Source organism: Apodemus sylvaticus, chromosome 6 (genome assembly GCF_947179515.1).
Source record: "Apodemus sylvaticus chromosome 6, mApoSyl1.1, whole genome shotgun sequence".
Lineage (NCBI taxonomy): Eukaryota > Metazoa > Chordata > Mammalia > Rodentia > Muridae > Apodemus > Apodemus sylvaticus.
The window spans coordinates 127,714,609-127,736,612 of record NC_067477.1 but is presented as its reverse complement, the minus strand read 5'-3'; the positions used below and the strand labels follow the sequence as shown (position 1 = coordinate 127,736,612).

Here is a 22,004-nt window from a genome sequence, read left to right as displayed (position 1 = left end):
ACCTGCTCACTGCAGAGTGTACAACAATATCCAATAGTTATCAAGGAGGGAAATTATGAAAGAAAATCTAAGGTCAGGTGCGGAGGTCTATGCCTTTAATCCCAGCACTCAAGAGATAGGCAAACTCCGAATTCGAGGCCAGCCTTGTCTGTAAAGTGGATTCTAGGATAGCCAGGGCTGTTGCACAGAGAAACCATGTCTTGAAAAACCACCACCACCACCACCACCACCACCACCACCACTGCCACTACCATCACCACCACCATCACCACCACCACACCAAACAAAAAGCAAAGCGAAGCAAAGCAAGCAAGCACTTAGGTTGCTCAGGAAAACATAGAACCAGCACACCGAGAACTAGTACAGAAGGAGCTCACAATCTGTGTCACCAAAGACAGAGGTAACAAGACAGTCCAACAAAAGCCCATCTGGAATGACACCCTCCAAAGTTTGATGACACTAACGTTTTTTCCTAGAGATTTTGTGGAATTAAAGGTTGCAAAGTTTAGGCTTAAGAGACAAGAGTTCAGGACAAGACAGTCTTTTGGATACCTGGTCTCCCTCTTTTACCAGAGCAAAGCAATTTTTCATGCAGCTGTGGTTGTGGAACAAATTCATGAGACTAGGAACTGTGTTCCACAGATGCCTCCACAGGTTGACATTTCTGTTATAAAGTTTCTCGAACTTTATACGTGATGTCACTGGATCCCAGAAGACGGATCATCACAGTTTGGAAAGGATGTGTTAGAATTCCTTCTCTGATCAGTGCGGTTTTTTTTTTTTCAATTTTTTCAATTTTTAATTTTTTTGTTTTAGATATGCATAGTTGAGAGGGTAAAGTGGCCTCAGAAGCCGATGGGGAGCTAATGCAAATAAATTGTAGGATAGTGGTGGAAAGAGAAATCCTTTCTGTGCTGGGCAAAGAAAATATCAAGAGAAGCCAGGCACTGGCTTCTCAGGGAGAGGGTTGGGGATAAGAAAGCTGGGAGGGAAAGGATGCGAATGTAACCTCACGTGCAGAGTCAACGTTAGAGATGCGAAGAGAATTGGGAAAGGAGGGACTTGGTTTTCGGGAGAAGCCCTCTCCGCCCTGCGGCAAGGGGGTGTGGCACCATGAAGGTAGGGGCGGGATGGCACAAGCCGCAGTGGGGTCCCCCAATTCTTCCTAGAAGTTTGAGAGCTGCGGAGCCCCGCGGCAGGGTGACGGGGCGGAGGCGGAGCGAGGGCGCGGATGGGCGTGGCCGGGCCGCGTTGGGCCGCGCAGTCAGAGGGCGGCGCTAGGACCCGCAGGCCGCCCCGCCGGCTCCCGGGAGGTTGATAAAGCGGCGGCGGCGTTTGACGTCAGTGGGGAGTTAATTTTAAATCGGTACAAGATGGCGGAGGGGGACGAGGCAGCGCGAAGGCAGCAGCCGCAGCAGGGGCTGAGGCGCCGGCGACAGACTAGCGACTCGAGCGTCGGGGTTAACCACGTCTCGTCTACGACCTCCCTAGGTACGGGCCGGCGGGGCCGGGAGTCGGGGAGGCTGCGGCCGCTCGGGCTGGCGGGCACCGGTCGCCCGGTGGGGTCGAAGACCGCGGCTGGCTGGGCTCGGTTCTCGCCGCCGCGGCCGCTCGCTCTCTCGCTCGCTCTCTCGCTAGCTCGCAGGGCCTAGCTTCAGCCGCGCCCCGCGCTCCACCGCGCGGCCTGAGAGGGCAGCCCGCGGGCCTCGGCTCTCACAGCTGGCGGGTGAACGGGCAGCCCGGCCCCCTGCCCGCCGCCGCCGCCGCCGCCGCGTGGCCGCCGCGGTGTCCGCCCCGACCCGAGGGGGCGGCCTTGAGCCGGGGCCGCGGGGCCGGGACGCGCGGAGGTCGGCGGGCGGTGCGGGGTCGGTCACCCGGCGGGCACTCGCTGCCCTCGGTGCCTAACGCGTGCCGGGAAGGGAGGGACGAGCGGGACGCGTTGGGCCCCGCAGCGGCGGCGGCAGAGGACGCGGGAACCGCTGGCACCTGGCTGCCAGGTCGCAGAGCTCTCTCCACACTCTCTCACACACACACCCTTCCCGATGGGAGCCGCAGTCCGCAGGCCTGGGCTGGGGCCCGGGCTCAGCTTCCCCAGCTCTGGGATCCGCCAGACCCATTCGCACGAGTTGTGCTTGGATTGGCCAGGGTTGCAAGGCTTGGCTTCGGTTGTCAAACTGGGGTTAGGAGCTCTGGGGCTGCTCGTCCGTCATTCGCTTCAGGCTCAAAGTGTCTGGTTTGAAGTCACCTGATCCGTCGTTCCTGGGTTTTGCTGAATGTGAGCTCCTACTGTATGTGTACACGGCGCCCCTGCCCCCTCGAAGACGTAGTTGCGTTGGCAGCATGGTGTTGTGTGTTGCTCTCACTCACAGCACCCCTATTTTTAGGAGTTTAGCATTTGATCTTTCACCGTGGTGCGAATTGAACGCAGGAAGTCCTTATTGAGAGTTGTGATGGTTAAAGGCGTAAAGTTTGTTTCAAAGGCTTACGGTTAGATACATGAGGTCAAGATAAGCGTAGAGTAAACACACCGAGTATGATGTTGTTTTTGTATTTCCTTTTCCACAATCAGATAAAGGTTTTACTGGATGAAATTTTAAACATTTTGATTAAATAGTTACCACAGACACTTTATAGAAAACTTTAGACTACATTTTATCATTTATGGTAGCTCTTAGACATATGTTAGAGGTGAGGATAAATTAGAATTTTCCTACGAGAGAAAGAAAAGGAAATGAGGGTTGTTACCTGTCAACTACAAACTCTGGTTAGAACTGTTTACAATGGTAGCCCTCTGCCCTCTGTCCTTGGAAATAGTTCCAGAGAACCTTTTTTCAAACTTTAGGTGGCTGATTTGTTTTGGAATGCTTGTGTGTGTGCTTGTGTGTATGTGTGTTTGTGAAATTTGAGATGTAGTGTCAAAATACTTTATGTAAGCATAGGAAAAGCATACATTTGATTCAGTCATGGTTAAGATCATGTTTTTATGCAGTCGGGCACTGACATGTGATGAAAGTCTTGGGACTGTTGTTGCTACCTCTGGCTACTTTGTGGGTTCTTGCTTCCACACTTCGCTGAGCCATTTCTACAGATAAGAGAGAAAAGAGATCTCTGAATAGAGTCGGATGGGAAAGGGGCAACGTTATCGTTAGACCACTTCGGCTGATTGGGGTGTCCTTGGGGCAAGTTTGATCCTTGCTGTCCGGATATCTAATTTTTTCCTCCTGTTTCTTCTTTGTGACCAACTGTGTAACAAACTGCCACCAACAACAAACGACCAACAACCCACACTGCCTCGTGGGGCCCTGGCATTTATAGACATCCGAAACACTCCTCAGAATTCCAACCATCACACAATCACAGAAACTGTCTGCAGCTGGGAAATCCTAGTCAGCTGCTGTGGACAGTCTGAAAAAGCCCCATATCGCACACCTGGGATTAAAATGAAAACAGTCTTAAAGATTTTTGCGTTTCTTACAGAAAACAAAACTCCAAAATTGTCACTATCGACTGTTGATAAGTAGTGCTTGCCTAACATTTATTAACTATTCTGCTACTGCTCAGAGATACTGATCTTTCATTTGGTGGCCATGTGTGGAAGACTTTCACTTAATAGCCATTCCTATCAAATGACTTCTAAGGCAGGCCCTACACCTGCTAGTTTGCTTCTTAGTCACGCCTGCATTACAAACTAAATTGTATACTTGTGTGAACTCATGTAAAAAAGAAAACAACCCCAATGTGTGGAAAATCAAACCGGGGGTCTTCCAAAAACATTAGGGTGAGTGCTGTATGTTATGCCCATCTCCAGAGTGGATTTAGGATCCAACCCTCACTGGGAGAGTATGACCGCCCTTCTGAGTTGATGGGGTTCTAGCGTTCTTTCTGTAGGTGCTCAGTCTGTTGGGTAAAGAGCTTTTGAGATTCTGTGGAGGGGGAGAAGAAGCTACTATACAGTAAAGGGATATACAGTATAGGGAAATACTATAGCAGAGAAGATGAGACTGTAGCTGTAGGTGCGGCCCACAGAGCTGTAGAGGCTTGCAGGGGCTTTTGTTTGTTTGTTTTAAATATTTATTTTTAAAAATGTGTATGTGTGTGTGCATGTGCTCTTGTGTATGCTCTGAGTACAGGTGCTCACAAAGGCCAGAAGTGTCAGATCCCCTGGGGATGGAGTTATGGGTTATTATGAGCCATTTTATGTGGGCTTTGGGAACTGAGCATGGGGTCTCTGAAAGAGCAGTATGTTGTCTTCATTGAGCCATTTCTTCAGCCTTTCTTTTTTAGTGGGGCTTTTAACTTTATGGTAAAATTTCTGATTATTCCCTAAAATAAAATTGTCACACCTTTTCCTAGATCACACCTTTGCACAGCTGGAACTAGGCAGCTCTCTAGGGTGACTAAGGCCAGCCAGGGTGACGCTGCTGGAGTAGGGGACACTAACTGTGAGACACACAAACAGTTCTTGTTTATGTTCAGTTGGTACATAGGCTTGACTACACATGGGGGCAAAGGTCTTTCAGGTAAGCGCTCAAAAACCAGGAATGTTAGGCGCAGAAACAGAAATAGCTTTACAATGTTGATTTAAGGACTTTATAAGGAGGGTTTTCTCTGGGGAAAGTATAGAGAAACAATTTTTATTTCTTTTCCTACTCCTTAAATGCAGTGGTATTCTGATTTTTCTAGGCATTTGAGGGTTTTAGATTCCAGGTATGTTACTTCAGAGAAATCAGGCACAATGAATTCATTTCTGAAGTTTTGTTTCATCTTCTATTCTCTTTTGTCACCAAGATATGGAATCCTAACATTGGATGACAGGTACTATTTGGTACTTAACAAAGTACTTTAAAACACCCGTATTTTATTTCTTAAAGCTCTCTATTTTGGGGACGGAGTTCAGTCACTGTTCCCACTGAAGGGTGTTTCTGTTTCAGAAACTGAAGTACTGTTTCTCCAGTCACAAAAACTTCTCAGGTACTTGATCAGTTCTTACCAGGTTTAGAGTTGGTGAGGGCCCTTTAGTGGATTGCCACATATGGTTAGAGAGGACCGACTAAGGCTGCTGTGTAAGTAAGGTCAGTGGGCTGGACTTTCTCGTTGGCTCTCCGTGTGGTGCTAAAGATTGACCAGGACCTCTGCCCCCAGAGCCGAGTGATTTGTTCTAGAACTGTAGTAGTCATCCTTGAAATGAGAAGCAGACAGAGCCTGAGGTAGACAGCCCTCCTTGTTCAGGCTGTGAGGGCTGTGGGGCTCCCAGGTGCAAACTCAAATGGCTGTTCAGCAGTTTTCACTGTCTGTCTCTGTGTTTGTGTATGCACACATTAGATAGGATTTTGTAGTAAAGTATTGATTTTCATCACTCTAGGATAAATGGCTATACAATAGATGATTTTTATGGGCATATGACATTTAAGTCATGAAAGACTAATTAGTAATCTGTCACTTTTCCAGTTAGATAATACGCACTTTTGACTAACATGTTTTTCCATGTACTCATGGTTTTCTGGCCAGTACAAGTAGAATAAAAGGGATTTACTTTCTAACTTTAGTTTAATGGAGATTATTTCATAGAACTGCATCTCTGTGACTGAAACTAGTGTAATCAGTTAGTGGCTTCCCAGGTAGCTTACTGTAGACTCTAGGTACAAAGATGGCTATCTAGGAACTCTAGCTAGTCCTTTTTTGTTGTTGTTTTTGTTTTGTTTTGTTTTTGTGGCAAAATTTCCAATTGGAATGGTGGTCTTTAATTGTAGAGAGGGATAGTCATATAGAGGAGAGGAGTTACTATAAACTGTGACTGAAGCTCTCATCTGTAGTATTCATAAGCTCCATATAAGGAAGCAGATGATAGAGTATGTTTGCTACTTCTTTAAATTTTTTTTTTTTGTTTTGTTTTGTTTTTTGTTTTGTTTTTCAAGACAGGGTTTCTCTGTGTAGCCCTGGCTGTCCTGGAACTCACTCTGTAGACCAGGCTGGCCTCGAACTCAGAAATCACCTCCCTCTATCTCCCAAGTGCTGGGATTAAAGGCGTGTGCCACCACTGCCCGGCTTTTTTTTTTTTTTAAAAAACACTCCCTCCTAGTCCACCCTCTGACTTCCTCATCCTCCCACCCCACCAGACTTATAAACTCCCTGGGGCCTCCAGTCTCTTGAGGGTTAGGTGTATTTTCTCTGAATCCAGACCTGGCAGTCCTCTGCTGTATATGTGTTGGGGGCTTCATACCAGCTGGTGTATGCTGCCTGGTTGGTGGTCCAGTGTCTGAGAGATCTTGGGGATCCATGTTGAGACTGCTGGTTTTCCTACAAGGTTACCCTCCTCCTCAGCTTCTTCTAGCCTTTCCCTAATTCATTCACTGGGATTAGCAGCTTCTGTCCATTGGTTGGGTGCAAATATCTGCATCTGACTCTTTCAGCTGCTTGTTGAGTCTTTGAGAGGGCAGTCATGCTGGGTCCCTTTTTTGTGAGCGCTCCATAACCTCCGCAATAGTGTCAGGCCTTGGGGCCTCCCCTTGAGCTGGATCCCACTTTGGCCTGATTGCTGGAACTCGTTTTCCTCAGTCTCCTCTCCATTTTCCATGTTTGTTAGTTTTTAAGACTTGCTTGTGTGTGTCTTAGCTTGCTTCTATTGTATTAATACATAGATCAAAAGCAGTTAGGGGAGGAAAAGGCTTGTCTGGCTTACATGTCCTGTTCACAGTCCATCATTGAGGGAAGCCACAGCAGGAAGTCCAGCAGAGACCATGGAGGAAGACTGCCTATGGCTTAGGGCCGTGTTCTCCAGGGCTTGCTCAGCTTGGCTTTAATACCACCCAGGACCACTGTCCAGGGATGGCACCACCTCTAGTGGGCTGGGCCCTCCCACATCAGTCACTAATCAGGAAACTCCCACAGACATGCTTACAGGCAGTACGGATGTCTGTAGCTCCGCCAGGTCCCAGGATGAGCAGTGAGTGTGCCTGCCCTGGAGCACCACGTGCAGTGAGTGCTGGTCTCCGACTGTGGGGTCAGGATCGAACTCAAGCGCTTAGGTTGGCGGTAGGCACTCTTACTTGTGGCCCTTCCCAGTTTTAGTGTGGGTTTTATTAGGCTTTGAAGATTGTGAGGGTTTTAGCGAAATATATGGCATAGACCTTAATAGGCAGCAGGCTGTTTCTTTTACAAAACAAGCAGTCTAGAAATTTATAACATTCTTGAAATTCTAATTTCTAAGAATTTTAAATCTAAAAAGGCGTACAAGTATGTAAAAGCAAATGGAATCTACTGAAAAAATCCAGAGGTATTAATCATGTTAAACAAAGGAATATGGCTACTTTTGTGTAGTTAGGAGGAACAAAGATTGGCTTTTCATGCTGGGGTGGTAGACGAGGTGGTGCACATCTGTAATCCCAGCACTAGGGAGGCAGAGGCAGGTGGATCTTACTTAGAGTTTGAGGCCAGCCTGGTCTACTAATTGAGTTCCAGGACAGCCAGGGATACACAGAGAAACCTTGTCTTGGACCCCCCCCCCCCATACTCCCAAATTGGCCTTAAATGACTGAATAATTTTTGGAGAAACTTGGTTGCCCAAAATGTGGCTCAAAACCCTGGAGCTCTTGCTCTTTCCCTTGTTTTTGAGCAGATGTATTTATTTACCACAGAGATTCCTGTCGTGGACCCTACCATTGTCTTAGAAGGAATCTCTCTCTCTCTCTCTCTCTCTCTCTCTCTCTCTCTCCCTCCTCTCTCCCCTCTCTCTCTCTCCCTCTCTCTCTCTCTCTCTCCCTCCTCTCTCCCCCCCCCCTCTCTCTCTCTCTCTCTCTCTCTCTCATCTCTCTCATCTCTCTCATCTCTCCTGTGTTGAGACAAGTCTGAGGTTCTCTCTCTCTCTCTTTTTCTTTCTCTCTCTCTTTTTTTTTTGAGACAGGGTCTCTCTGTTTATTCCTGTCCATCCTGGACTCACTCTGTAGACTAGGCTAGCTTTGAATGCACAGAAATCCATTTGCCTCTGCCTCCAGAGTGCTGGAATGAAAGGGTGTGCTACCTGCCAGCTAAGGCAAAATTGACTTTTGAAATGTTTTGTTTTTTCAGATTAATTACATTTTATCTAGTTTGAAGGATAGTTTTTTTTTTGTTTTTTTAAGATTTATTTATTTGTGTGAGTACACTGTTGCTGTCTTCAGACACACCAGAAGAGGGTATAAGATTTCATTACTGATGGTTGTGAGCTACCATGTGGTTGCTGGGATTCGAACTCAGGACCTTGGGAAGAGCAGTCGGTGTTCTTAACCACTGAGCCATCTCTTCTCCAGCCCTGAAGGATAGTTATTTGTTGGGGGTGAGGGACCATTCTCTTTATAGCCAATTTCATACCAGACATTTTTTCCTGTGTTGAGACAAGTCTGAGTTTTTGAGGTACAGAGAGATAGGGCAAAATAGAATTTTGTGTCTTAAATTTCCTTATGTCTTGAGATTTGTCCTGTTAACTCCATTCTGAATTTAAGCCCATGTGTGCATGCATGATTCCCTTACTAGGTGGGTATTACAGATTTGTTATCCTTTAATTAAAGGCCACAAAGTTACTTTTTGGGCCAAGAAGGGAACTGTTATTTGTCCAAGTCAAGGAACCCTTTTTTTGGTTTTTGATTTATTCCTCCTGACTGTGTTATAAAACTTTGTTGTCATTGTGCAAGTATTAAATTTGGAAGTTCTTAGGATAGCATATTCCTGCCAAGTGGGCAGGACTAATGAAGAAAAGTCTATGCCATATAGTAAACACTTTCAAGAAAACATAGTACTCTTTATAAAAATACAGAATAATTTTAATGTTAGTCCATTGTCTAGGCCAAAGAAGAGCCTTGATGATCGAGCCCTCCACCCCCAACCCCCCAAGGTGTCTCTGTGTAGCTCTGGCTGTCCTGGAACTCACTGTGTAGACCAGGCAAGCCTAAACTCAGAAATCCGCCTGCCTCTGCCTCCCAAGTGCTGGGATTACAGGTGTGCGCCACCACCGCCTGGTGATGATCGAGCTCTTGTTGATGTCTTTGACATTTTCACTGTCCCCTTGGCATTGGGCTTCTGGTCCCTCTCAAGCTCTTCTGATGTTTTCTATGTGAGCTCCCTTTTTTAGATCCTTGACAGTTCTTACTCAGCCCCGCCACTCTATCCCAGCAGAGCATGCTGATCTTGTCAGTCCTCTGCTCCAGAATTTTTTTGTGGCTTTCCGTAGGGATAATGTCCTGTATTCTTAGCCTACAGTTTTAAAGGTAGCCTTGACTTGACCTCTTTGGGGGCAGAGAGATGTCCTTATTTCTAGGATGTCTTCATTGACAACCTGATTTTAAGTAATGACTAATGGGGAAAAGAGTGCTACCACAAGGTCCAGAAGCTTAATTTAAGTGGTTTTTAAAAAAATCCTAAAATGCATCTGGTACTCAAGTATATTGTTTAAAGAACTGGTCAGTACTTGATGGCAGTTTTTTGGAAAAAAAATTTGCATCCACACATAATATATTTTACATTTTCCCTCATCTAGTTCCATAAAATGCATAAAAGGATTTTATGCCATAGTGTTCTTTAAGTGGGAACAGCAAAAATGGTATGGCATCAGTGCTGGTTGCTATGGAAACAGGATAGAATTTAAATGGAAGATAGTATGTGAATCTTACAGGAAAAACAACTCTTTGTTTTCTGGTTTGAGTATAATGAAGAAGGAAATAAACTATTAAATACTCTCCAAAGCATTTTTAAGGTTCTCAGGGTAGCATTACTAATGGGGAAAAGTATATAGTAATTGACACTGTTAATACATCCTTTTCTGGAGTCTGAATCCTCCCTCTACCCCCATTTACATTATATTTTAGTTTTGTAGAGAAAAATGTAATGTTATAAATTCCTACTTGTATTTTTATTTTAGGAGCAAATTATGAATTAAACTGTTTTCCAGTGCCTGATTTGCTGATATTGCTTTCTCCTTCAATAAAACATTTAATTGAAGTTCAGGTCTCTTTTTTTGTCAGTGTTCCTGTCTTGAGTGTGTCAGTCTGGGAGGCAAGTGCCAGTTGTCTGCTGATCACTCTGGAGCAGTTGTTTTCAGTCCTGCTCTAGAACATGTTAATGTTTTAAAGCACTCGTTCATCTTTTCTTTATAAGTAGAATTTGTTTAGTTCTTTGTCTTTAGTGCTTCGTAGAGACTCAATACTTAAACTGACTTTGGTTATCCAAGAATATCAGCAGTCTCCAGGAAGGATAGCATATTATAGCATAGTCTGGAAACTTCTCCCTTTTTTGACCTTGTTTAAGTATTATTAGAGACTAGCTGTAGTAAGATTAAATGGGTGACATTTATATACAAAGCTTCAGTAAAATATTGTGACCTTTATTATTCCATATGTTTTTAGGACTGTGAGTTTTGGCATCTTGAAGCTAATTACAAACTCAGTTTTCAACTACCCCCTCCCCTTAGATATAAGGAATCAGAATATGCATTTTAACAAGATCCTTAGATTTGGAGTAACAGTTTGAGACTGACTGCTGTGGAAGACAAGTCATGATCTAGTTTCCTTCTCATGTAGCTTTAGAATAAGTGAATTAGATTACATGACCTATAAAGTCCTTGGCATTTAATTTTAAATGTTGAGGCTAGTTTTTAAGCACGTGTATTAGTAATTCAATGTCTGTATGAATTATCTTCTAGGGAGTATGTGTAGATTTATGTGTATTGATGCTTAAGATACTCTTAGGTCTAGAAAAATGCCCTTCTTTCCTCCCCTCTTCCCCCCCCCCCCCAGAAAAAAACCTTAACTGAAAGAGTTCTTTAAGAAATTGTGATGCCGGGCAGTGGTAGCACATGCTTTTCATCCAAGCACATGGGGGCAGGCTGATCTGAGTTTGAGGCCAGCCTGCTCTACAGAGCAAGTTCCAGCAGAGCTGTGGCTGTTATACAGAGAAACCCTGTTTCGATGAACAAAACAAACAACAAACAAGTTAGTATGAGTAGCTTAGAATTAAATAGGAGTTATTCTTTTTTAAAGTGAGCAAGAGATTTATTTGTCACCATCAGAAACCTTAAAATGATGTTTTTAGGATCCTATAATTAGTTCATGAGGACATATTTTAAATCAAAGAGTGTTAGAATTGGTGGACAGCTCCAGTTTTTATATATTTATTTTTTAAGCGCGCGCGCGCGCGCGTGTGTGTGTGTGTGTGTGTGTGTGTGTGCGCGCGCGCGTGTGCGCGCTTAAAAAATAAAGCGTCTGTCTCTCTCTGCCTGTGTGTGGTATGTTCAGGTGAGTGTAGGTGCCTGTGGAGGCACAGTGGCGTTGCCATTGGGGCCCAGTCCGCTCAGATCTTCAAGCTTTCAGCTTGTCCAGCTCCAGTTTAATCACATTGATTTGATTTTTCTGAACATTGTCATAGAAGTGAAAAATAGGATTAGAATGTTTTTGTTTTGCAAAATGATTTTTAAATTGTTTTTATTTAAATTTTAAATTTTAAGTAAAAGTATTGATTATATTAAGAAATGAAAATGAGGAATTAGGCACATCTGATTAAAAATCCACATATTTGGTGGTATATTTGATAAGTTTTGACAAATGTATAGTTTATAACCTAAAATGATATAGAATAATACCTCAAAAAGTTATTTTTAAGTCTTTTTGTATTCAACATATTCTTATCATTGTTATTATTATGTTATATATAAGTCATTATTATTATTAATTATTATTATTATTATTTAGTCAGTATGTTTATTCTCAGCTCCTGATAACTACTAATCTTTCTGTGATTGTAGTTTGGCTTAATTCAAGAATTTTATAAAATTAATTCATATAGTAATGTATGTGTGACATCTTTCACTTAGCATACAAAGTGACTGTTTAGAAGTGCCTGTGTTTTTATATATTTATACATATATATATATATATATATATATACACACACACACACACACACACATATCTGAATGTAAGTATATAACCCATTTCTTGCATTGCCAAGTAGCAGTTTGTTTTATAGATTTAACAGAATTTATTTACTTTCCAGTAAATGAACAAACATTTGGGTTATTTCCAGGTTTTGGGTATTGAGAATAAATCTGCTGTGAACATTTGTGTTTAAGTCTTTTGTTGTCGTATGTTCTTACCTGTCTAGCTACCTAGGAGTGTGGTTGCTGATAAGTATTTAGCTGTATTTAAGGTATTGCTGTTGGTCTGATGTTAATTTATATTTCTCTTAAGATCCAGTAGCATTGTGTGTTTCTTTTTGTTCTAGTTTACTTATTTATCTTTGCATTTTGTGTAGAAATGTCTAATTAAAAGTAGTTCTTATTTAAGTAAGACTTCCTGTTTATTCTGAGTATTAGAGTCTCATATTTGATTTATGAGAGATACTGATTAACAGTTTTGTCTTCTATCATTGTCTTTGGTTTTGATATTGGTAATAATTTTGGCTTCATAAAGTGAATAGTAAGGACTTGTCCTTTCTTCTCTCCTAGAAGAGACTATAGGATTGGGTTATTTTCCTAATGTTTGATATAATTAAATAGTGATGCTGTCTGTGCCTGTTGTTTTCCGTGAAGGCGTTCAGTGGATCTGATTTTAAAGATGATTCTGTTTAGTCTTTCAGACTAGTAAGCACCTTCTTTTAGTTCACCAGATGTTAGTGAACTTAATTTTTCTTAAAAAAAAATATTTTATGTGTGTGCCTGTTTTGTCTGAATGTATGCCCGTGTACCATTTGTGCCTGACATATGTGGAAACCAGAAGAAGGCGTTGGATCACCTGGAACTAGAGTTACCAAGGGTTGTGAGCCACCGTGCAAGTGCTGGGACTCTAACCTGCCTCCTGTAAGATCAGGCAGTATTCAGACCTGCAAGCCATCTCTCTACGCACTGAACTAACACTTTTAATTAGCAGGCTTAAGTTAGGTTATTAGTTCCTGTAAATGTATTGTTTTAGTTAGGATTCTTTTAGGAAGTCTGTTTCGTTGTGTGTTATATCATTTAGTCTGAAAATAAATGATGATTGGAAACATTTTGATAGGCCTTTATTTAGACGCTTATTGAATAGTGATTATGTTTTTAGTACTAATGCAGCTTCTTAAAGGAACTTTCTCAATGAGATTGGTTAAATTGATGAAGGTGTCATAAATTCTCTTTTAAAGTTATTCTAGGAATAGAATAAAACAAGCCTAGGATACCCTTTCCTTGGTAGATTATAGCAACTTAGGAGGACTTATATTATTCCAAACAATTTAGGAATATCTTAGTTATTATTAATTGGTTATTTTTCTTATTAATGTTCTAAAATGTCATATTAGATACCAGAGAACAAGTATTTTTAATGATTTCCCCCCCTTTTGCCCCACTTTTAAAGTGCTTTATTAGTGAATTTCTTTTATTGGGAGTCTAGTAATTCAGCTATTCTTTGAAACCATTTGTTACTTGTTTTTCTTGGCATTGTAGCTTAGCATAATGCATTCACTTGCTGAGAAATTCTTATTTTGTTGATATTCTCAAATAGTAATTCTCTTCTAATGTTCAGAAATATCACTGGGACACTCCTATAGCTTTAATGGCACGTGTTAATCATTTGTCTTCCCCAGTCTCTCTTACTTGGCACTAAAACTTCTTTGAGATCTTGCTTCCCAGTGTTCAAACATTTTATAGGTTGCCACTAAAGTCTGCCTGTAAACATTGCTTTGGTTCTCTGTGTGTGTGTGTTGCATTTGCTGACAGGCATGCTATCTTGTTTCCCACACCGTGGGCCAGCCTGTCAGCTCTAACGAACACTGACCTGGAGATGCACTCCTTCAGCAGGGCCGCCTTGTTCTTCACAGCTATGCTGTGCTGATATGATTGGCTAAGGCTGGAAGAGAACTTATGCTCTTTCACTTCTTGGTTTTCAAAGTTTAAAATAGCACTGTACATCTCCAGAGTGACAACTGGGTAACTTTTAAACAATTTGATATTTGACATTTACCTTTTTTTTTTTTTTAAATTGAGATGACAAAGTAAAAAAAAAATTAAAATTTGAAGAAAATTTGTACAAAGAAAGCAGCAATATATATTTGGGCTAAGTACGGCTTCAGGATTTTAAAAGTTAGTAATTTTTAATGTGTTAATAGTGTTTATGTTGAATATTGAGTTTGTAAGTCTCTAAAAACAAATACGGTAATGTTTTCATTTTCACTGTTTTGCTTAAACATATTCTTAGCTCTGTTTTTCTTATGGGACTCTTAGCTACATATGCATGTTGTGCCACACGTCTCTGAGACTTAGTTTTTTTCTTCATTCTTTTTACTCTTGCTACTTGGAGAATTTCCTTGGATGTTTTTAAGGTCATCAACTCTTCTGTGGCTTCCCACCTCCTTATGTCTAGTCAGTGAATATTTTATTTATCCTTTTATTTCTGTTGGTGATTCATATTCTCTCTCTCTCTCTCTCTCTCTCTCTCTCTCTCTCTCTCTCTCTCTCTCTCTCTGTGTGTGTGTGCGCGCGCTTTTACCTCATTTTTGAGTTGGGGGGTCTCTTACTGGACTCTGAGCTCACCAGTTCATCTAGGCTGCCTGGGATCTTGCTATTTGAAAGGACTTTTTGGCAGCAAGATGAAGGGGCTTAAAAGGGGGGAGTATAGGGGGTTAGGTGAGTGTGGCTAGGCGGCGTGGGGGAAGGTGCCCAGGCGGGCCCTTGCCTGGGCACCTCTGCCCCTGAGGGACCACACACACACACAGACATGGTATAGAATAGAGTTTATTCAGGGTAGGGGATGGGAGTTAGTGGTAGAGAGAGGTAGAGAGAGAGAAAGAGAGAGAGGGGGGGGGGGAGAGGGAGGGAGGGAGGAGGCCGGCCATGACCACGTGGAGGGGGGAAGAGCCCCAGGGGCAGAGAGGTGAGAGAGTGTGGGAGAGCAGAGAGCAAAGAGGGAGAGGAGGAGCAAGTAGCCCCTCTTATAGTGGGACAGATCTCTGGGGCCGGGCATACCTGGCTATTGCCAGGTAGGTGTGGGGTGGAGCTTAGACAAAACCCCAACACTATTGCTTCCCCAGTGCTGGGATTGCAGATGTGAGCCTGGTGGTTTTTGTGGGTGCCAGAGTTCCAGACTAATTTTTTTGATGCTTGAGTGGCAAGCAATTTGTGTTTATACTAAATTTTTTTTTTGTGTGTTAAGTATGTATGGGGTGTAGGTGCATATGTGTTTACATACATATTTAGAAACCAGGGGTTGCTGTTGGGTGTTTTCCTTAATTTTTGAGACAGGATACCTCTTTGATGATATTGTTATGCATTTTTAGAATCTGCATTTTTACGCAGTTTTTGTTGTGATAAAATGATACTTTATGATCATTCAGAATTGACAAATTAGGGTTCACCCTTGGGGTATCTATTCAGAAACCTGAGAAGAAACTTCTCATTGTTTGTACTAAATTTCCTCTGTATTATGTGTGAGCATATATGTGTGAACCCGGACCTCACTTATTTGACTAGTCCCACTGGGCAGCCAGCGCCAGGAGCTTTCTGGTTCCCACTCTTCTGGTTAGGGTTATATAGGTGTGTATCGTCTTAGGGCTTTTTACACTGATGCAATGGATTTGAAATCTGGTCCTATTCTTTTATGAAAAAAACTTAAGCTGACTGAGCTGATTCCCCAGCCCAGGGGAATCAAAACTGCATCCTACAGACCTTTTTAAGTCCTAGCTTTAGACTTTGTTTGGACATCTTAGATGGGATCTTTTTGAGGACAAGATCCTTAATTCTGACTCGGATTTTTCTTTTTTATTGGATTTGGTTTTTTCGAGACAGGGTTTCTCTATATAGCCCTGGTTGTCCTGGAACTCACTCTGTAGACCAGGCTGGCCTTGAACTCAGAAATCCACCTGCCTCTGCCTCCCAGAGTGCTGGGATTACAGGCGTGCGCCACCACCGCCTGGTGACTTGGGATTTTTCTAGTGTTTTAGTTTGAGGTTTGATGTATGAGATCTTCCCAGTCTGTCACAGCCACAACTCTAAAATAAAGCACCTGCTCTGAGATGCTGCTCTCCCTTCCAACCTGGAATAGCAGACCTTCACTGAGTCTTCCATAGCGTAGTGTTCCCGCACTGTGAGGTTTGTTGCCCTTGCCCCAGGGCTGCTGGCTGCTCTTCCCCCACCCCCCACCCCCCAGCATCACAGTTCCTGCTGTGTCAGTATTTGTGAACTTCGCCTGTTAACTTAGTTCTTCACACTGTAGTTAGGAAATGGCTCCCTCCCAAGGGATTGGAAATGAACATAGTGCTCCCTTTATGATTTCCTTTTCAGGGGTTATGGTTGTATGCTACAGGCTGGCCAGGGTTTGGAAAAAATGCCTTATATGTTTTGTTTGTAGCAGAGTGCCTGTCTTATGATCTCCTGTCTCCAATTTCTCATGTGCCGGATTACTTATATTTTTAAAAAGCCAAGCAAAAGAAAACAAATCAAAAGCAGAACTGGGACTGGTTCGTACTACTTTAACTGCTTTTTTCCCCTCAGCTAACTTTGTGCTGCTTTACAAATCATTGTTAGGGGTTGGAGAGAAGTTCATCAATTAAAATGCTCAGGTTCCCAGTACCTATTCCACGGGTCCCAGAAACACTCATACTGCAGGCATGAGTACTTATGGGCACATACCTACATACTGCTAACGCACAGAAGAAACACACACACACACACACACACACACACACACACACACACAAGATCTTAAAAACAAGTTTTAATTCTTAAGAGTGTTTATTTTAAGCTGTCTAATTTATCAGTTATGGCTAAAACTTGGTTCATTTTCCAGTCTTAAGATACTCAGGTTTAATTTTTCACTACTAGAAATAACAGTGGGAAACAAACTTGTACATGTTTGTCACCACTCTTGTTTATTCCCTTATGACAGGTTCCTAGAAATAGGGGTCCCAAGGTATAGTTGCTTCAAGGCTTTAAAAATCACGTGGTACAGTGAGCTTGTGTATACTTAGGTATATTTGAGCATAGACCGTGTAAATGTTAAGGTCCTAGGACCAGTCTTTAAAGTACTTGTTTTTGTCAGATAACTATTTTTTTTAAATGAACTAAGTAGAGTTAATCAACCTTCCTTTTATAAAAGTTTTAAGTTTGTGTTTACAATTTGAATATTCCAAAAGATACTTTTACTGTCTCTGAAAGGAAATTACTCTTTGTTCTTTTTCTGTAAGTTTAGGTTTGGGTTGGTGTAATATGGCTAGAATTAGAGGTGTATGCAGATTGGAAGCATCTTTATTGTCTTATTAAATTTATAGTTAGGTGATAGAGCTAGATCCATCTCTGAACTGATTAAATTTTGCTATTGGAATCCACAATGAATATATGCATTTAGTAGACTTAAGATAAAGTATGATTAAATAGAAAAAAGATAAGTATTCTTTAAAAGTAGATTTTATTTCTTAGAGCAATTTTCAGTTCAAGCAAGAATAAGCAGAAAGTCCAGTTCCCAAGTGTCTCTCCTCATCACCGATGCCCTGTACAGTTCCCAAGTGTCCCTCCTCATCACCGCTGCCCTGCATTAGAGCAGTTCATTTATAACGCTAGTCTTTGATGTGCTATCCAAAATGGGTACTTCACAGTGAAAGTCACTCTTAGAGCTGTATATTTTGTTTTTCTAAATTTAGTTAATTGTGTAAGGAGTGGTATTCACAACACTGCCCCAAACATTTTATTTCTCTTCTCTGCCTATTTCTTTACGTGCTCTGAATCTCTGGCAACCATAGGCTTTTTTTTTTTTTTAAAGTAAGACAGGTCCGTGTGTGTGTGTGTGTGTGTGTGTGTGTGTGTGTGTGTGTTAGTTGCCCCTTGGAGGTTGGATTGGTTTGGGGAGGAGAGCAAGTGTATTGATGAAGGCCAATATAACATAAATATATGAGATACAAGGTAGTTAGAGGGGTCAGTGTGATTAAAGGATAGGGAAGGGGGGAGACATGTGTTAAGGATGGCCCTGATTTGTGCCTTAGCAACGAGTGTGTGGTGATGTTAGTCTATAGTTACATGAGTGAAAGTCACAATAGTATTTGGCATTTCAAAGTATAAAAGTTCCTATTGAACTTTTAAAAACTTATTTTTACTTTAGTAGCAAACACCCATAGTGCTTGCTGTGTGCTACACTATTTAATACTGATGGTGACCATTAGCTGGGCAGTTATTACTGTTTACAGGTCAGAACAGGCTCAGAGAGGTTCTGGGAATTTTATCTTCTTCTGGTGTTAACCACTGATTAATCTTGGAAAGTTTTAATCGTACAATTTGCATACTGTTTTATCACTTATCTGGTTTGGTCTTTCCTAATGATTTCTCAACTTGGGGTTTTTAACTGTGTGTACCTGTCCTGCAAAACCAACTTTTGTGAATTCAGATATTGTGATAGGTTGCAGCCAAATGTTATTGAAAAAGGAAATGAAAATGCCCTCTCTAATTAAATGGTGATTGCTTTTACTTTCAAAAATTCTCCTTCAGACTTGCTTGCTCTCTGTAATCTATTATCACTCAAAGCACATTTTGAAATACTGTTGTTCATTTGGCTGTGCACCGTTAAAGGTGCCTTGTGATGTGGCAGGAGAGGCAAATCAGGTGGGCAAAGTTAGGTGTTGTCTCTCACCTGTTAAAACCCTTACTGTGGGTAGACGTGCTGCTTTGTGGATAGTGTTTATGTGGATAATGATTGTTTCATTGCTGACTAATGTCATAACTAAGTAGATTGACCCTTCTCGTGGGAGAATAGAGTTCTTGCATGGGACGCAGTAGCTATCAGAGGTCTTCTTGGAGTGGAGATGACACTTAGTGGACAGGTTCAAGGGAGTGTGGCTTACCATTTTTGATGTAGAAACATTGATAAAGTCCCCAGTATTAACTTAATTGCTCCGTGGGACCAGGAGATTGGTAGGAGAAACTGAACAAGGTACGTATCAACAGTTATTAGACACTTAAGATTTTTTTAAAGAATAGAAAACTAAACCTTGGGCAGTGTCTGTTTACATTTTCCGTAGTTATTTTGCCATTATTTTTCAATAAAGTTCTTTCTGCAAAAGTTACCTCATTGTCCTGTGTGGTGGTGAACAGAGAAACGGTCTGGTTGTTTATAGAAGAAGCTACATATTCTTAAAGTTGTACCCGTGGTGTTTGAGAAAAAGCCCTGGTGGACACTGGCTGGTGAATCGCCATTTTTCTCCACAACAGAAACTTGTAGAGTCTGTTGTGGAGAACACTTGCCTGTGTACCTTACTTTGGCAAGGGAGCTGTAAGTCTTACTTGAAAAATTTGGGAGTTGTTAACTTTATTGGGTCATATTTGGACACCCTTAGAAAACCCTAATTTTACTTTGTAAATTCCAGAATGAAAATCAATATATTCTGATTTAATCTTTGTGCTGTGGAATAATTTTCTAGGTGATGAATACAAGGACAGTTGGTCTCTATCTGGTGAAGTTGATTTTGTCTGTGTATATGCCTAGATGTTCCTGAAGTACCAGAAGTTGTTTGTGGAGTGCTGGAGAACAGCTCTGGCTCACAGCTGCTCAATTTGCTTGACTGAAATAAAGGACCCAGTGCAGTTGTTTCTCTATGTATATAGTGTTTGTCCTCTTATAGAAGGATTGAAAATCCAAGGAACTTGAATATCCCTTTTTTATAACTATTCTCAAATGTTCTTTAGAGAGGGAATATTTCAAATTTTGCTTTAGGTGTGGTCCTTAAGGAGAAGTTAGTAATGTAGGGACGAAAGTAACCTGTTTCTTTTTTCTTTTTATATTCTAGGTGAGGATTATGAAGATGATGACCTAGTAAACTCAGATGAGGTTATGAAGAAACCATGCCCAGTACAGATTGTTCTTGCCCATGAAGATGACCATAACTTTGAGCTTGATGAAGAGGCTTTGGAGCAGATATTGCTGCAGGAGCACATACGGGATCTTAACATAGTCGTGGTATCTGTGGCAGGAGCTTTTCGTAAAGGGAAATCATTTCTCCTGGACTTCATGCTTAGATATATGTATAACAAGGTGAATAGTGTCTTCTAATTGACTCCAACTGAGACAAAAATTGCCAAACAACTTAAAAAGACAGAGGCACAATTTTAATTTTATATTTTATATAATTTTATATTTTTAATTTTTAGCTGATTATACCTTGAAAGATCACTGAGATACATATACCGGTCACAGTTTTTTTACAGTTCAGTTTTTTTAGACTGGCTTCCATGTTGTCTGAGCCTTATCCCTTCCTGTAGGTTAAAGATACTATAGTTTTTTTGTTTATCTTTGAAAGAATATGCTGCGCTGTTTCTTGAGTCTTGCCCTGTTTGTGGCTGGCCTTTTCTTAAGAGGCCCTCCTATACTGTGAGGCTGTTATATGCCCTTCTCTACTTTCACGGTTCAGGTGTATTAATTATTTAGTGATGTGTTTTAGTTATTTTTTTTTCTAGCTTGTTTAGTCTATTAGGAAAGTCCTTTTCTTGATTACTTAACTCTAGCTTCTTCCAAACATGTTTGACTACGCATGCTTTGCCTGTTTTGATAGGTGTATGTCGCTTTCTCTACATATTCTTACTTTTAGATGGTATGAGAAGTTTTATTTATTTATTTTTCCCTACGGAAAAGTGGAGGGAAGTGATTCATTTTAATTAGAGTACTTTTTTAATAGTTAAAAGTCGATCAGAGGAAACGGGAATTTGACAGGGACCAAGAGGAAGGTATTAGGAAATTTTAAAGTGGGACATTAAGGTGGAATTGCTTTACAGGGATCTTTGACATTCAGAAGGTACATGAAGACACTAAAGTAACATTTAGCTGAATTATGTAATTATCTAAACACCTGTCTGACTCCTTTCTTTTATAGTATATCTGTCTTGAAATAAGAAAGAAGGTAAACATTCTCATTGGTTCTTCCAGGAAGCACTGCAGAAAATTCTTTTAATAGAACTCTCCTCAGGCATTTCTTAAATGTACCTTAGTATTAAGAATGTAGTTCATATTAGTGAACAATATTTTATGGGTTTAGACAATTAAAGCTTGTTATTTTAAAATTTTCCACTTAAAACTTATTTCTGAAATACTGAAATGTGTGAATAGTGCCATATTACTTTTCTTTTTAAATCTGTGCACTTCGGGACAATAATGATCCTCTGTATTTTGAGGCTCTCTAATTTCTTAACTTTTTAAATAATATACCATTGTGAGCTGTGAGCTGCAAATACCTTTGATTCTAAATAGGTCAAAGGTAGAGTGTTGGGAGGGGAAGGAAACTTCCCTTGTCTAGATCACTTGTCTAGGAATAATAGGTAAGTTTCTCCTCAAGTGACCCTTTACCTCCACTGGTCAGTGACTGTCCAGAGGGGAGAACTCTCTCACTCAGTGTTAAGAATCTCAGGACTAAACAAACGCTCCCTCTGCTGTAGGAGGTCCTGCACTCACAGAATGGCTGAGTAAAGTTATATACTTTTAAGTTGAGATATCCTTACCTGCCAATCAGACTATTTCTATATGTAATAGAATGCCTTATTTTGTTAATTAGAAATTGCATTAGACAGTGTCCGACTTTTGATTTTGTTGATAACATACTGATTTCCTGGTGGGTCATACTTTTCCTATGAGATATAGGTAAAGGAGAAATGACAGTCACTTCATGTGAGTTATAGAAGGGAAATTAAATCGTGCAACCAGAGAAAGAATTTGGTGGTAATGAGAAATGATTGATTTTCTTTCAAAGTATGTGCATACTCTCAAGAGTTCTGTAGAATACTAAGTTGTTTCTACTGATAGTTCAGATACATATATTTTTCCTTAAAACAAGTATAATTTACAAACTGAAAGATACATAAATCTTTGTATTGCTTGATGAAACTTTATACATATATGTATGCCTTCTTGATCACCATCAAAATAACTGCTGTTGTGAGCCTCCTTCCTGGGTTGTGAGCCTCCTTCCTGGGTTGTGAGCTCTAGTGAGTGAAGCTATGCTATAGAGAAGTATTGCCTTATTTCAGTAATTTTGTAATGCTCGGG

General features: G+C 41.2%; 1 protein-coding gene across 3 annotated transcripts in view; it reads left to right on the top strand.

Moving 5' to 3' along the window:
- The first annotated feature begins 1,346 nt into the window (after positions 1-1,346).
- Atl2 (atlastin GTPase 2) overlaps positions 1,347-22,004 on the top strand; it is a 47,084-nt gene continuing 26,426 nt past the window's right edge. For 2 of the 3 annotated variants that reach the window (XM_052186432.1, XM_052186433.1), the window contains exons 1-2: positions 1,347-1,491; positions 19,759-20,003. In XM_052186432.1, coding sequence (XP_052042392.1) covers positions 1,374-1,491; positions 19,759-20,003 — 363 coding nt within the window. In that variant the 5' untranslated portion in view covers positions 1,347-1,373. The remainder of the gene's footprint in view (positions 1,492-19,758; positions 20,004-22,004) is intronic. The other variant, XM_052186434.1, reaches the window with a different exon arrangement.